We start from the raw sequence: 12,878 nt of genomic DNA, 5'->3' as shown, positions 1-12,878 counted from the left end.
AATTCCCATAAAGACTCGGTCAATTTGGGTCTTCGACGGTAATTTAAATACTCAAAAATACTAGAAACATCTGCATTACTTGTGTATCTATCAAGAATTGGCATGTTTGTATTGTTTGAGGCCCATTGGGCCCCATAAAAGCCCAGCCTATTTGCGGGTTAGGTCGGTCCGGAGGTCTATATATGGCTAGTCTTGACAACCCTTGTGGTGGATATTAATACCAACACTCAGATAAAGATCACTGTTTTTTGACTAGGTCATTCTGGTAACACGGCTTTCCACGTTCGAATAATATTGATAGCTGTGATATACATACATAGTATTTAAATGGATGAGTCATCGTGTAGAAGAGATATCTTGAAAGGAGGGTTTCGCATGTTTAATCGAGGTTTCTTGTTTGGACTAAATTTACAGAGAATGTCAGAATGCGTACGTAGGCGGCCATATTCATTCACTAAGGCACGATTATATCACATTTAATCTAGATTGTACCGTGCTGTTGGCCAATAGCACCCCGCCATGTGCTCCGTAGGGAGGGGTAGGTTGGCTGATGTTGTGCGAACGGAGTAACTAGCCGCAAAGCACCAATTGCTTGTCTGAGACATATGTTTCTGACGCTGACTCTCTCTTGCACTCTGATGAGAATGCGTAGACGATAGAAACAGTGGGGAAATGATTCTTCAGCCTGTTCCCATGAGACAAAAGCGGTCTAAAAGATAGACATAATTGGTTCAGTGGAGGGTGAGGCCGATAGATCGGCGAGCGCGATCTGCATTAATCGGAATTAATGTGTTTTGTGCTCAGGGTAGGGTCCACTTATATAGATTGTTCTATGTTACTACGTTGGTCTTCCCTAGAATTAGAGTGAAAATGCGGAGAAATGTATCACGAATTCCCATCTTTGATTACATTTCCTAGGCACTCTATGTTCAAAGTAGATCCCTAAACATATCCCAAAGAACAACTTTCGCCAGTGACATGAGAAAGCGGTACGCGTTCAGCCCAGTATTCATATCCACTTCCAGCCTCAGGTTTCCAAGTTTATTTGTTTCGGGAGTAGACCTTGACCGAGTTCACCAGCCAGTAAGCCTCGTTGAAGGCGGCTGGGTTATTTGCAACCCAATCATTGCAGGTAGCGGCCATGCTAGTGCATTTCGTATCTTTCAAGAACTCCCGTGAAGCCCCTGTAGAGGTTAGTGAATGTGTTTTGACTGCAGTTTGTAGGGTACTTACAGCCTCCGCAGAAGTTGGTGTTGAAGATAATGTAGTTGTCCTTGAACCTTTCGGCCAAGTTGCAAGTATTGGGCGTGAAGGTAGCCAAGGGGGTGCCGAACTTCGCCACATCCAAGTCCGCAGTGCCGGCATTGAGCACCGCGTTAGCTCCGGCGCTGCCGCGAGGGAAGAACCACACATTAATGGAAAGGCTTGCCCACTCGGTAACATAGACACCGCCTCCATTGGCGTTGAAGGCAGCGCCGTAGTTGTTGGCCGATGTGGTGGCCTGAGCACAGCCTGCGTCGGCATTCTCACAGTCAGCGGAAGTCTGGTCTGCTGTCGACTCCGACCCGGTGACATCCATGTTGCACCCCTTTGCTGTGTGCAGGGTGATGCCGTTAGCTTTCTGGTTGTTGACGCCCTCGATGATATCGATCTCGCCAGAGTTGGGCCAGTCAGGTCCAGAAGTCCAGTAGGCAGGCCAGATACCGCAGGAGCCACCCTTCCCAGTACCAGCCGGCATGTGGGCAATGTCGGCAACGAAAAGGCCAGTGGTGAAGACATCCTTGGACCTCACCCGGGTGGAAGGGCGGCCATTGGGACTCTTATCCGCAAAGTTGGCACCAAGGTAGACTGCGCCGTTGCTGATCTTGGCCATGCCAGAACTTTTGGCAGTTTCGGCGTCCACATACTTCACAAAGCCACCAGATGGATCCGGGTCGCTGGTGAAGTTGAATCCATCGAAAAAGTTGGTGCTATCGTATACTTTGAGCTGGGAGTATGAGGCAGCACAGACTGGGACCGCCGAGAGAAGGGCTCCAATGCCGATAGCTTTTGCTGAGAAAATCATGTCTGCTGTGATATGATATAGTTATGAAAAGAGAGAATTGGCTGTTTTCGACTACTTTTATCGTGCAACAGGGTGCAATATATAAGGCCATGTTGCCTTGCTTCGGAGAACGATCAATATATCCAAGACATAACGTTACAGCCGATCGGGAGGACTCCAACTGCAACTTCATATAAAGAGTTGCATCTCAAAGTTGTTTAGCCGACAATGAATCTGCAGGAGTGTACACTCCTACGTCCTATCAAGAATCTCTAGTGCGGAGAATATATTACTAGATGGGTACCTTTTCGGAGAGAAGGATCGGATTGCAAGGGCACATTGCGTAAATATGGAGTACGTAGCTGCACATTGAATCACGCACTGCAGATCAATAGCGGCATTGAGCTATCGGACCGGAGCCGACGAAGGAAAAGGGAAGCTCTATGTTGTATGTTGTATTCTAAAATATACAACTAACTAGGGACAGGATTAAAAGCTTAGTGCCCAGTACTATCACATTCCACGTAATGACATATTACTGGCACAAGGTATCCTTCAAGGCTATGCCTATTTTCGTCACATCATAACCTATGCCCCTCTCAGATCCTAATTAATTGGAACCATGATAATCTAAGTAAATTTCACTAGTTAGTTAGTTAGCGCATGCAGTTAATTTGTATCTACTTCATACTCCATGTCTCTACAGAGTACTTCAGACTCTATGGAATTCTATAATTGACGAATGGTTGTAACATCCTTGGGAGGTCAATTAAGAATTAATAAAATCAAGATTCTATACAATTCCAAGATTCCAAGATTGCTACACCAATATTATGACTGTTATTTTCGGTTGCGACTACTATATAATCTATTGGATAGATATATTGCAAGCTAGTGGTAAAAGTCACGTAAATTACTAGTGTGGGGATTGGCATAGCACAGATCGGAGGGAACCAGGGACCTGGATAGCCACGTGGCAACTCTCAGGGGCATTCTCAGCTGTACTCGATCAGAAAGCGGCAAGAAGTGAACACCCAAATGGAAAGGGAAAACGAATAAGAAAAACTCTGGGCTAATAAAACAGATGAGGTTTGTCCTTGGAGGGATCGGCGGGGGAGAATACAGAACAGCCGAAATCGCCGGACTTCAGATGTTTCTGCATCCTTACGACCGAATGGGTTTGATTGCTTCCGATTCGTCTGCTTTTTCACATCTGTCTTTGTCTTACCCGCTTCTTTCGAAATGGAAAGTTTGCATATTGGAGGTAAGCCGACTACGCGGGGAACCACTTCTCCACAAATCTGGTTTGCCAAGGTATCATATTGTTTCTCCACAGATCTTGAAGCCCTTGGTCATGGAAAATGAAAACTCTGCTTCTAATGCTCCGGGGGTGAGTTTATTCCAAGTTATGGCCCGAAAACAAATGCCGATGACGCATATTTAAGTGCGTGTGACCATGAGCACAGTCATGGGCCATATTGTCTTCGAGATAGTATCCGCGATTGATATGTACGTAGGTACGTAGGTACTTTCCAAGGACACTCGAGTTTGCAGTCTACATGAGAATGCATGTTACAATAGATGGAAATTCGTGTATATGACATCCAAGCCTACAAGAAAGCAGAAAAAAAGACTTGATCCCAAGCAAATACTTACTAGCGACTACATGGCTCACGGGTCATACATTCCGGTTGCAAGAGTGGCAAGTGCAAGGCAAATCACGTTATAAGGCTGAGTTCACGTCGCCGGTCCCGGGATTGAGAACCCGTTGTCGAACTCTAATTGGTTAACTTCCCTGAACCGGGCAAGTAATTATAACCATCGGGGATATTTCATGAAACCCATCTTCCATTATACCACATGGTAAATCCCCGATCTCGAGGATCTAATGGAAAAAGGCAACATGGTGCAGCAGCGCAGCAACGAGGTTAATACCAAAACACCGGACCCGCCAAGCCAGCATGGAGACACACGTCTAGAAGGGTATTCCCAGTTCACAGTAGCCCAGAAGCGGGCTATTGTGGCCATGGGGTCACTGGCTAGTTTCTTCTCACCCTTGTCTTCGAGCATCTATCTGCCCGCCTTAGCCACTATCGCGGATTCCCTGCATATCTCCGTCTCCCAGGTGAACTTGACTGTCACCACTTACCTGGTAAGTCAATGAAAACAACAATATTCTCAAAGATATGCAAAACTGACCAGATTCCTCATTTCTAGATTATGCAGGGGGTGGCACCCATGCTGATCGCAGGCTTCTCGGACACCGCAGGCCGCCGTCCTGCTTACATCATTTGCTTCACAATTTACCTTGCAGCCAACCTAGGACTAGCTCTGCAAAACAGCTATGCTGCCCTCCTAGCTCTCAGATGTCTCCAGAGCGCAGGGAGTAGTGGGACTGTGGCCCTGGCAAATGGTTTGGTCGGCGACATGATCACGTCCGCGGAACGAGGCTCATACATCGCCTTCGCTTCAATCGGGAGTATGTTAGGTCCCTCTTTGTCACCAATCATCGGCGGCCTTCTCAGTCAGTACACTAATTGGCACTGGATCTTTTGGTTTCTGCTCATCTTCGGTGGCGCGTTCTTCCTCGTCCTCGGACTATTCCTACCGGAGACCTGTCGCAAAGTCGTCGGCGACGGATCCATCCCACCACCTCCTTTGAATAACTCCCTGGCAGATATTATTCGGCACCGCACGCGCAAACGGAAGGGCCTCGTGGCTGATCCAGACAAGGAAGCTGGGGTGTGGAAGAACTCTTCTCTTCGATTCCCGTCACCGGTCCCGACTATGAAGGTCGTCCTCGATATCGAGACGTCGGTCATCCTACTCACCACAGGACTCCTGTTTGCTGGTTTCTATGCTGTCATGACTGGTGCGTCAACTTCCTTCCACAAAATCTATCACTTCGACGACCTCCATGCTGCGTTGATGTACCTCCCCATCGGCGGAGGAGGCGTGCTGTCAGCCTTCACGACTGGCCGGCTGGTCGACTGGAACTACCGCCGCCATGCAAAGCGTGCTGGTCTGACTATCATCAAGAATGTGCGTGTAGACATCCGCAACTTCAACATTGAGCGTGCAAGGCTGGAAGTCGCGCTCCCACTCTACTATATTAGTAACGTGTCGATGCTGACATACGGCTGGGTGCTGGGTCATAAAGTCAACCTTGCTGCTCCTATCATTATTTTGTTCATTGCCGGATGGTCGATCATTGGTACATCGCAGGTATTGAATGCTCTGATGGTTGATCTCTGGCCGGGGAAGTCGGCGACCGCGACTGCAGCAAATAACCTCTTCCGGTGTGAGCTCGGTGCTGCGGCGTCGGCGGCAATCAGCCCTATGCGCTCTGCTATGGGTGAGGGCTGGGCGTACACCATGCTTGCTTTGATCTCTATTGGTGTTTCTCCTTGCTTGTGGATAGTCGCGTGTAATGGGATCAAGTGGCGACAGAGGAGAATTCGAAAGGAGGAGAAATCGTCATGTGGACAGGGTTAAATCTGCCTTGATTTGTATTGCACGAGCTCATGAACTCACGGACTCAGTGTAGAGTATACACTTGGGACATGGCTTTGAACTTCTGTTCTGAATTGCTCGCTTACCTACTTACAATGAATATTGCTTAGCCTTGACCTTAGTGAGAAGCCGTTTTCGTCCATGCCGTCTAGCTTTGCATATCAGTCTATTGTAAATACCTCCCACCAGGGGCTGTCATTGCCATGGACAAACACTCCCTAGGCAAGAGTACAGTACACACAGGTTGGGAGAATTGTCTTTCAAAGTCGGCCATTTCTCTTCCGGCACTTTTCCACAGTGTAGGAATGAGTGAGTGAACGGTAAGAATTTTGAAGAAAGTATATAATCTATGCGAAAATCCAAGGGCCACTTGAATGACAGCGCCAAGCAGGACATCCAAGGTCGAACATCATTTTGATATCCTAGTTCCCGGATCCACCACTCTTAAAGAGTGGATGCTCATATAAAGGCCTGGGGTATCGAAGTCTCAAACTGGAGTTTCCATCCGCTTATAACCGCGGCGGAGACCGCCGAGACCGAGAATCCTTGCCGATAAAAATGGCCCGCGGGTAGGCAAAATCTCTGGGGAATGGCCGCTAACTCCAGCCCGTAGGAAGTGGCTTAGCAAATTGCGTTACCCGGAGTAGTCCTAGGTAGATTTTGCAATGATCAAACTGCCAATCTCTTGGGCTTTGCCGTATAAATGAAAACTCACAACTTACACAACTACGTGTGCTATTAAATGTTCAGAGTCCTTTCTCCTGGTATCATATTGGATATCTTCGATCAAAATATTTGGGCGGTGTTCTATATTCTGCCTGCACAATCGTCGGAACCTCCTCCCGAAATCCTCCGGTAAATAGCCGGCCCGTATTCACCGCCTTTCCTGTACAGACCAGCTTTGCGGCCACAGTCGGTCGTGGGCGGTGAAGCGAAGCAATACCGCAAAAGCTCAGTCATTTCCCGTACTCGAATCCACCCACCCTATTTGTGCACTCCCAACAACTTCAATCCACTCGCATTGAGGATTGCATTTATATCTAAAGACCACTAGTCTTTTGTTTCCTCTTTCATTATGTTCCGTGCTGTCTTGCCCCGGGCTGTGCCCCGGTCTGCTCTCCGCCATGCCGGCCCGAGGGCTGTTCCCAACAATTTCGCTACTCCCATGATCTTCATTAACCAGTCAAAACGCGGTTTCGCTTCTGAATCAGGTAAGTCAATATTTGTATCGTTGACACAGAGTTCTCGTTGAGGTTCTCTTTGCTTCCCGGATGCGATTGCTGATTTCCGCTTTCCCGGGCAACAGGCGATCACGATCTGGTCATCATCGGTGGTGGTGTCGCTGGTTACGTTGCCGCTATCAAGGCCGGTCAAGAGGGTCTCAAGGTACGAACTACTTCCTCTCCAAGCTTCCCGGTTTTGATTGGGCCGGTGCCGTTGCAATCCACGTATTAACTGAACACTTTGGCAGACCGCGTGTATCGAGAAGCGCGGAACCCTCGGCGGTACCTGCTTGAACGTCGGCTGTATCCCTTCTAAGTCTCTCCTCAACAACTCTCATCTCTACCACCAGATCCTTCACGACACCAAGAAGCGCGGTATCGAGGTCGGCGATGTCAAGCTCAACCTTACCCAGATGATGAAGGCCAAGGACACATCTGTCGAAGGTCTGACTAAGGGTGTTGAGTTCCTGCTCAAGAAGAACGGCGTCGACTACGTCAAGGGTGCCGGTTCTTTTGTTGATGCCAACACCGTTAAGGTCGCCCTCAACGACGGCGGTGAGAAGACCCTGCGCGCTAAGAACATCATCATCGCCACTGGCTCTGAAGCCACCGGCTTCCCCGGCTTGAACATCGACGAGAAGCGCATCATCACAAGCACCGGTGCTCTTGCTCTCACTGAGGTCCCCAAGAAGATGGTCGTCATCGGCGGTGGTATCATCGGTCTCGAGATGGTATGTATTGACTACAGAATGAGCTTTGAATTTGGATAGTGTTAACATTTTATCTTGATATTAGGCTTCCGTCTGGTCCCGTCTCGGTGCTGAGGTCACTGTTGTTGAGTTCCTCGGCCAGATCGGTGGACCTGGCATGGACGCCGAGATCGCCAAGCAGGCCCAGAAGATCCTGGGCAAGCAGGGTATTAAGTTCAAGACCAACACCAAGGTCGTCTCCGGTGATGACAGCGGTTCTACCATTGCCCTTAATATTGAGGCCGCCAAGGGTGGCAAGGAGGAGATTCTGGACGCCGACGTTGTCTTGGTCGCTATTGGCCGTCGCCCCTACACCGAGGGCCTGAACTTGGAGCAGGTTGGAATCGAGAAGGACGACCGTGGCCGCCTGGTCATCGACCAGGAGTACCGCACCAAGCTTCCCCACGTCCGTGTCATCGGTGACTGCACCTTCGGTCCTATGCTCGCCCACAAGGCCGAGGAGGAGGCCGTTGCCGCCATCGAATACATCAAGACTGGCTACGGCCACGTCAACTACGCCTGCATCCCCAGCGTTATGTACACCCACCCTGAGGTCGCTTGGGTTGGCCAGAACGAGGCTGAGATCAAGGCCTCCGGTGTCAAGTACCGTGTCGGTACCTTCCCCTTCAGCGCCAACTCCCGCGCCAAGACCAACCTCGACACCGAGGGTGTTGTTAAGTTCATCGCCGATGCCGAGACCGACCGCATTCTCGGCGTCCACATCGTCGGCCCCGGTGCCGGTGAGATGATTGCTGAGGCCACCCTCGCCATCGAGTACGGTGCTTCTTCTGAAGATATTGCCCGCACTTGCCACGCCCACCCCACCCTCTCCGAGGCCTTCAAGGAGGCTGCCATGGCCACCTACTCGAAGCCCATTCACTTCTAAATTTCTTCAGATCTCATATATCCTCCACCATGTACCACTTTTAGCTAACCTAGACTAGCTCGGCTAGCAAAATACATCATTCATGTAATAATCTCCTTATTTTCGTGAATACACATGCTGCACCACTTGAACAACAATTTTCACCGACTGTAATAAAAGTGCTCCTAGGTGGAAGAAATAAATGTACCTATTTACGTCTAGCCCAGTTTTTTCTCAGGCCCGGTCCCCCTCGGCAAACCCGCTTATTGCTCACGTACTATATAACATCCAGGAAAGACTTGATGCTACGGTTTACGCATATTATCTCGACCCTTACTAGGTAGGGAATTCTTGAAAGGCATCAATCATATTCATATATATAGATACATGTATACGTACATTTAAATATATCCTTTGTCTTTTCCGTTCCGGTGTTTCTCCAAAACATTCAAGCAACAGTAGCTTTGAAGAACACCTCTCGGATCTCCTTAAGACCCTTCTTCTCGGCCAACAACAACCCAAGCAAAATCCTCGATTGCTGGGGATTGAACATTCCACTAGCAATCTGTGTCTTCGCGTTCTCGCCGGTAATATCAGCGGTGGGGACTTCGCCGTTCACAGTGCGGTGCGATAGCACAACGGGGATGTTATGCTTCGCAACGATCTCGTTGATGGCAGAAGCGAAATCCGTGGAAACACCACCTGCACCCTCGCCAGCAACCTAATATAAAATCAACACTGCACTGCTGGACAGGTTCGAATCTCTTAAACATGGGGTGAAAAACATACCACGATACCCTTGGCCCCATTCTTCACAGCACTGTAAATCGAATCAACCTGCATATCCTCATAGGCATACAGGATGTCTACACGAGGCACGGCATCCACATCGGACACATCAACCACGTGCTTAGCATTTGGCTGCACTGCCGGGTAATAGAAGTACGGTTTGTTCGACACAATGAAACCCGTGCTTCCCTGTTCATATGCCTTGAAGGTATCCACGGTATTCGCACTTGTTTTAGTTGCGAAGAAAGCAGAGACGATCCGATCATTTAGGACAACCAATGCTCCACGGTCCTTGGACTTAGTGTCTGCAGCGACGGTTACTCCCTGCAGGAGATTCATGGGTCCATCCGCTGAGATAGCGGTAGAGGGCCGCATCGAGCCGACGAATACAATAGGCTTGCCGCAGTTTACTGTTGTGTCGATGAAAAAGGCAGACTCTTCAAGGGTGTCGGTGCCGTGGGTGATCACGGCTCCGGACATAGTAGGATCATCGCAGACTTCTATCTGGAGTCTGTGGGTGAGGTTTAATAGGAGAGAGGAAGAGATGTCGCCGCTGTTGACGTTGTTTGCCTGGACGGCAGCGATGTTGGCGATGTTGAAGATATCTGGTATTTCGGAGAGGAGGGTGTTGATTCCTAGGGCACCGGATTTGTATCCTCCTGTTGCGGTTCTGTCGTTGCTTGTGCCGGCGATGGTGCCGCCTATCTTAGGGTTAGAGGATATCAGATCTAAATCTCATATATTGTTATATTGATACTTACCAGTGGCCAGGATGGTCACATTAGGAAGAGAACCGTTGAAGTGATTGAATGTCAGGCCGTTGGAATTGGTATGGGATGTGTGTGCTGTTCGGGAATAGACCAAAGGAGATGCATAGCTTGTAATGGCTAGAGCCAAAACCACGAGTCTCTGAAGCGAGAAACCCATTTTGACTGTGATTTTATCTCCAGGTCAAATTAAATATAAATATGGGATGTATAGTGCAAATATAGAAGGATAGCCACGGTTTATATGTACTGGCGGAGGCTGATGCATGCTATACATCATCCGATTCCTACTGCTCCGACGAATTCGACGACATTCTCGATTTAGGTTACTTGGCAATATGTTCATCGATAGTTTAGGTTTAGGTCCCAACATGCAGTTCACTGCATATGTAGGTACAGAGGAGTGGAGGGGGAATTGGAGAAGTTTAGTTGGAGTAATATCGCAGATCATCGTAGATCGTGTGATTGAAGTACATTGTGCTAAATATATATATCTAAGTTTCTTCAATCGACCATCAATATACACCAGACAAGTACGTATATAATTTAATTTGTTTATTACGCCTTATTATTTTACTATAGCTTGGAGTTTGAGTACTGTATTTCCATATCATCCCCGTTCTTGTGTAGATATTTACTTCATCTCCCGCAGCTCTCGTACATCATGCTCCACTTGCAACCAGGAAAAGCCTCACCACCAACAACTCTAACTTTGGCAGGAATCAAGGCCGATGATCTGCTTTCAAGGTTCCAAATTCGAAATGTAGCTGGAACCTCGGCCCATGATCGGAAGTATTAGTCCATGAATACGGAAGGTAGCCGAGCATTTCAATTGTTGTTTGAATTTGTGATGTGCATACTCCAAAAATGATAGGAATAAGACACAAAGTACGTAATTCACCGAGTCTACCCCGGTGTTTTCACCTGCAATTACTTGTTTGATGCGCGGTATGCCTTGGCGGCCAATTTAGTGGACTTTCCCCCGGCACAATCTCCTCAATTCCACTAATCGTGACTAAGCATTCACCTACACCCGTCCCGCGTGTAGGTGAGCCAAGGCCTAAACGCAAACCAATGCCTAAACACAAAAACTTCATGCTTTCAATTTCAGACCTATTTTTCAGCCACCATACTATCTATATTTACATATTTAAAGAACTCATCATCTACATCGAGATAATCTCTACCTCCTGATGCCTCTTCTTTTTCTTTAAGAGCTTGGTTGGCCCGAAGCCAGTAGTCTCGAATCCTTGCATGCGCACTCTCATTCCTAATGTCCAATTTTGTTTCCTTCGTATAGCGTCGATGAACCCTCGAATTGCCTGTAATTAACGATAATGGGGACTTAGAAGCACCCTTTATAATACGCTTTGATTCTTTGACAGGAATTTTGTGGCTTTACATCTTTTTAATCGTCTGCTTTACAAGGGCTAGGTCTTAGATAGCCTGCTTACCGCCACGAATTACACGGTTTATATGCTTTTAAACCTTCGGAAGGTCTGGCTATTCGTTTTCGAATATCGTTTAAAGCTTATTCTCACTTTTTGAGAACCTTTAATCCGAGTTCGGCGGCGAATTGGTGACTGAGCTAGGAATTTCCGCCTCTGGCGAAGGTGTATGACCATAGATCTTAAGCACTAGTTCATCTTCCCAGCCAGGATTAATTTAATCACAGACAATATTTAGATTCTAAGGCTAAATACCAGTATCATAGAATGATGATTTAATAGTTCGTGATTTAAATGTGTCTTTGCGAACTGTTTTGATTAACCGAAGAAAATGCCGTTTATCATTAACATCTCCACCCTATCGTACGATCTCATTATTCTTCTTTCGGAATTTCTGTTTAAGGACCGAGAATGGCTTACCATCGAGAGGCTGGCATCGATGTGTTAATTTCGGTATAAACCACTTAAGGTATAATGTTAAGAGATTAGTAAAGGTATTCGAATTTCGGGGTTCCATGAGAACCATGGTTATCCATAACTAAAACCCTAGGTCTACCTTTAGTAACTCGCTTTTTAGTGGTATAATGGAAATCTAATAGCCATTGAATCGCAGTTTTATCGTCCGTCCAGCCTTTAGCAGTTAGTTTAATGACCCTATAATTAGAAGGGTCATTATCGCCGTCGAACTAATCCTCAATTTATTCAGAACCACACATTAAAAACCATGGATGCATAACCCAGCCATCGGCTGAAATGCATTTAATACCAGTGATATTCTGGCCTATTCCACCGGTCGTAATAGTCTCATTTTCACGGGTAGAAGCGACGTTTTCCTTAGTTCTAACGCCTAGCTGAAAGCCAGTTTCATCCCAGTTATATAGTTCGTGGGCCTAGATTTTATTCTTTTCAAGGAATTAGCCAAAGACCTTATACCAATGAACTAATTCACCGTGTAATTCGGCCTCGATTATCGCTTTTTCTATAGGCTTTTATGTACGGAGAGTGATATGTGGTGGTAGGCGCGCGATAAATTAGTAGCCATACATTTTACTAACCTGCCGGTCGGAACCGCAGTGCTGTAAAATGCGATTTACAGCGCCCTCAATATCTAAAGCAGTCGGTGGTGTATATACTGAATTAAGCAGCTCGATCCAGCGAATCAGGGATCTCTCTTACGACTGATTTAGTGCTTTATTAGTGGCTGTACGGCCTTTTTTACTGGGCGTGCCGTTACTTCGATTCCGAAGCTTCCACTTTGAGACACTAAAATGAGAGGCTGCGGCCTGAATACTGTTGAATTGGCCTAATTTATAGGCATCGACGGCATTTAAGAGAAGCATCTCTTCTTTTTCGGACGAAATTGGCATAGTTTTGGTGGTAAAAAGTAAGGACAAAAATTGAAGGTTGAAGTTTTTGTGTTTAGGCATTGGTTTGTGTTTAGGCCTTGGCTGGGTGTAGGTGAATGCTTAGTCACGATTAG

General features: G+C 47.3%; 4 protein-coding genes across 4 annotated transcripts; 2 read left to right on the top strand and 2 right to left on the bottom strand.

Moving 5' to 3' along the window:
- Positions 1 to 1,041: 1,041 nt before the first annotated feature.
- Positions 1,042 to 2,065, bottom strand: N7447_008809 (glycoside hydrolase family 16 protein; the record flags this gene model as incomplete). Its single annotated transcript, XM_057233071.1, has 2 exons — positions 1,042 to 1,184; positions 1,234 to 2,065. 2 exons carry the CDS (start codon positions 2,063 to 2,065, stop codon positions 1,042 to 1,044), a joined length of 975 nt encoding a protein of 324 aa, XP_057082613.1.
- A 1,867-nt stretch (positions 2,066 to 3,932) lies between these two features.
- Positions 3,933 to 5,539, top strand: N7447_008808 (MFS transporter; the record flags this gene model as incomplete). Its single annotated transcript, XM_057233070.1, has 2 exons — positions 3,933 to 4,196; positions 4,262 to 5,539. The coding sequence occupies 2 exons, from the start codon at positions 3,933 to 3,935 to the stop codon at positions 5,537 to 5,539; spliced, it is 1,542 nt and encodes a 513-aa protein (XP_057082612.1).
- Positions 5,540 to 6,632: 1,093 nt separating this feature from the next.
- Positions 6,633 to 8,415, top strand: N7447_008807 (dihydrolipoyl dehydrogenase; the record flags this gene model as incomplete). The annotated part of the gene is made up of 4 exons (XM_057233069.1): positions 6,633 to 6,768; positions 6,864 to 6,943; positions 7,029 to 7,511; positions 7,576 to 8,415. 4 exons carry the CDS (start codon positions 6,633 to 6,635, stop codon positions 8,413 to 8,415), a joined length of 1,539 nt encoding a protein of 512 aa, XP_057082611.1.
- Positions 8,416 to 8,842: 427 nt separating this feature from the next.
- Positions 8,843 to 10,110, bottom strand: N7447_008806 (asparaginase ahrA; the record flags this gene model as incomplete). Its single annotated transcript, XM_057233068.1, has 3 exons — positions 8,843 to 9,115; positions 9,184 to 9,884; positions 9,945 to 10,110. The coding sequence occupies 3 exons, from the start codon at positions 10,108 to 10,110 to the stop codon at positions 8,843 to 8,845; spliced, it is 1,140 nt and encodes a 379-aa protein (XP_057082610.1).
- Positions 10,111 to 12,878: the final 2,768 nt, after the last annotated feature.

The sequence above is a fragment of the Penicillium robsamsonii genome (genome assembly GCF_028829455.1).
Source record: "Penicillium robsamsonii strain IBT 29466 chromosome Unknown utg000005l_segment0_segment0, whole genome shotgun sequence".
Classification (NCBI taxonomy): domain Eukaryota; kingdom Fungi; phylum Ascomycota; class Eurotiomycetes; order Eurotiales; family Aspergillaceae; genus Penicillium; species Penicillium robsamsonii.
The sequence above is the reverse complement of the archived record's forward strand: the minus strand, read 5'-3'. Positions and strand labels throughout refer to the sequence as shown.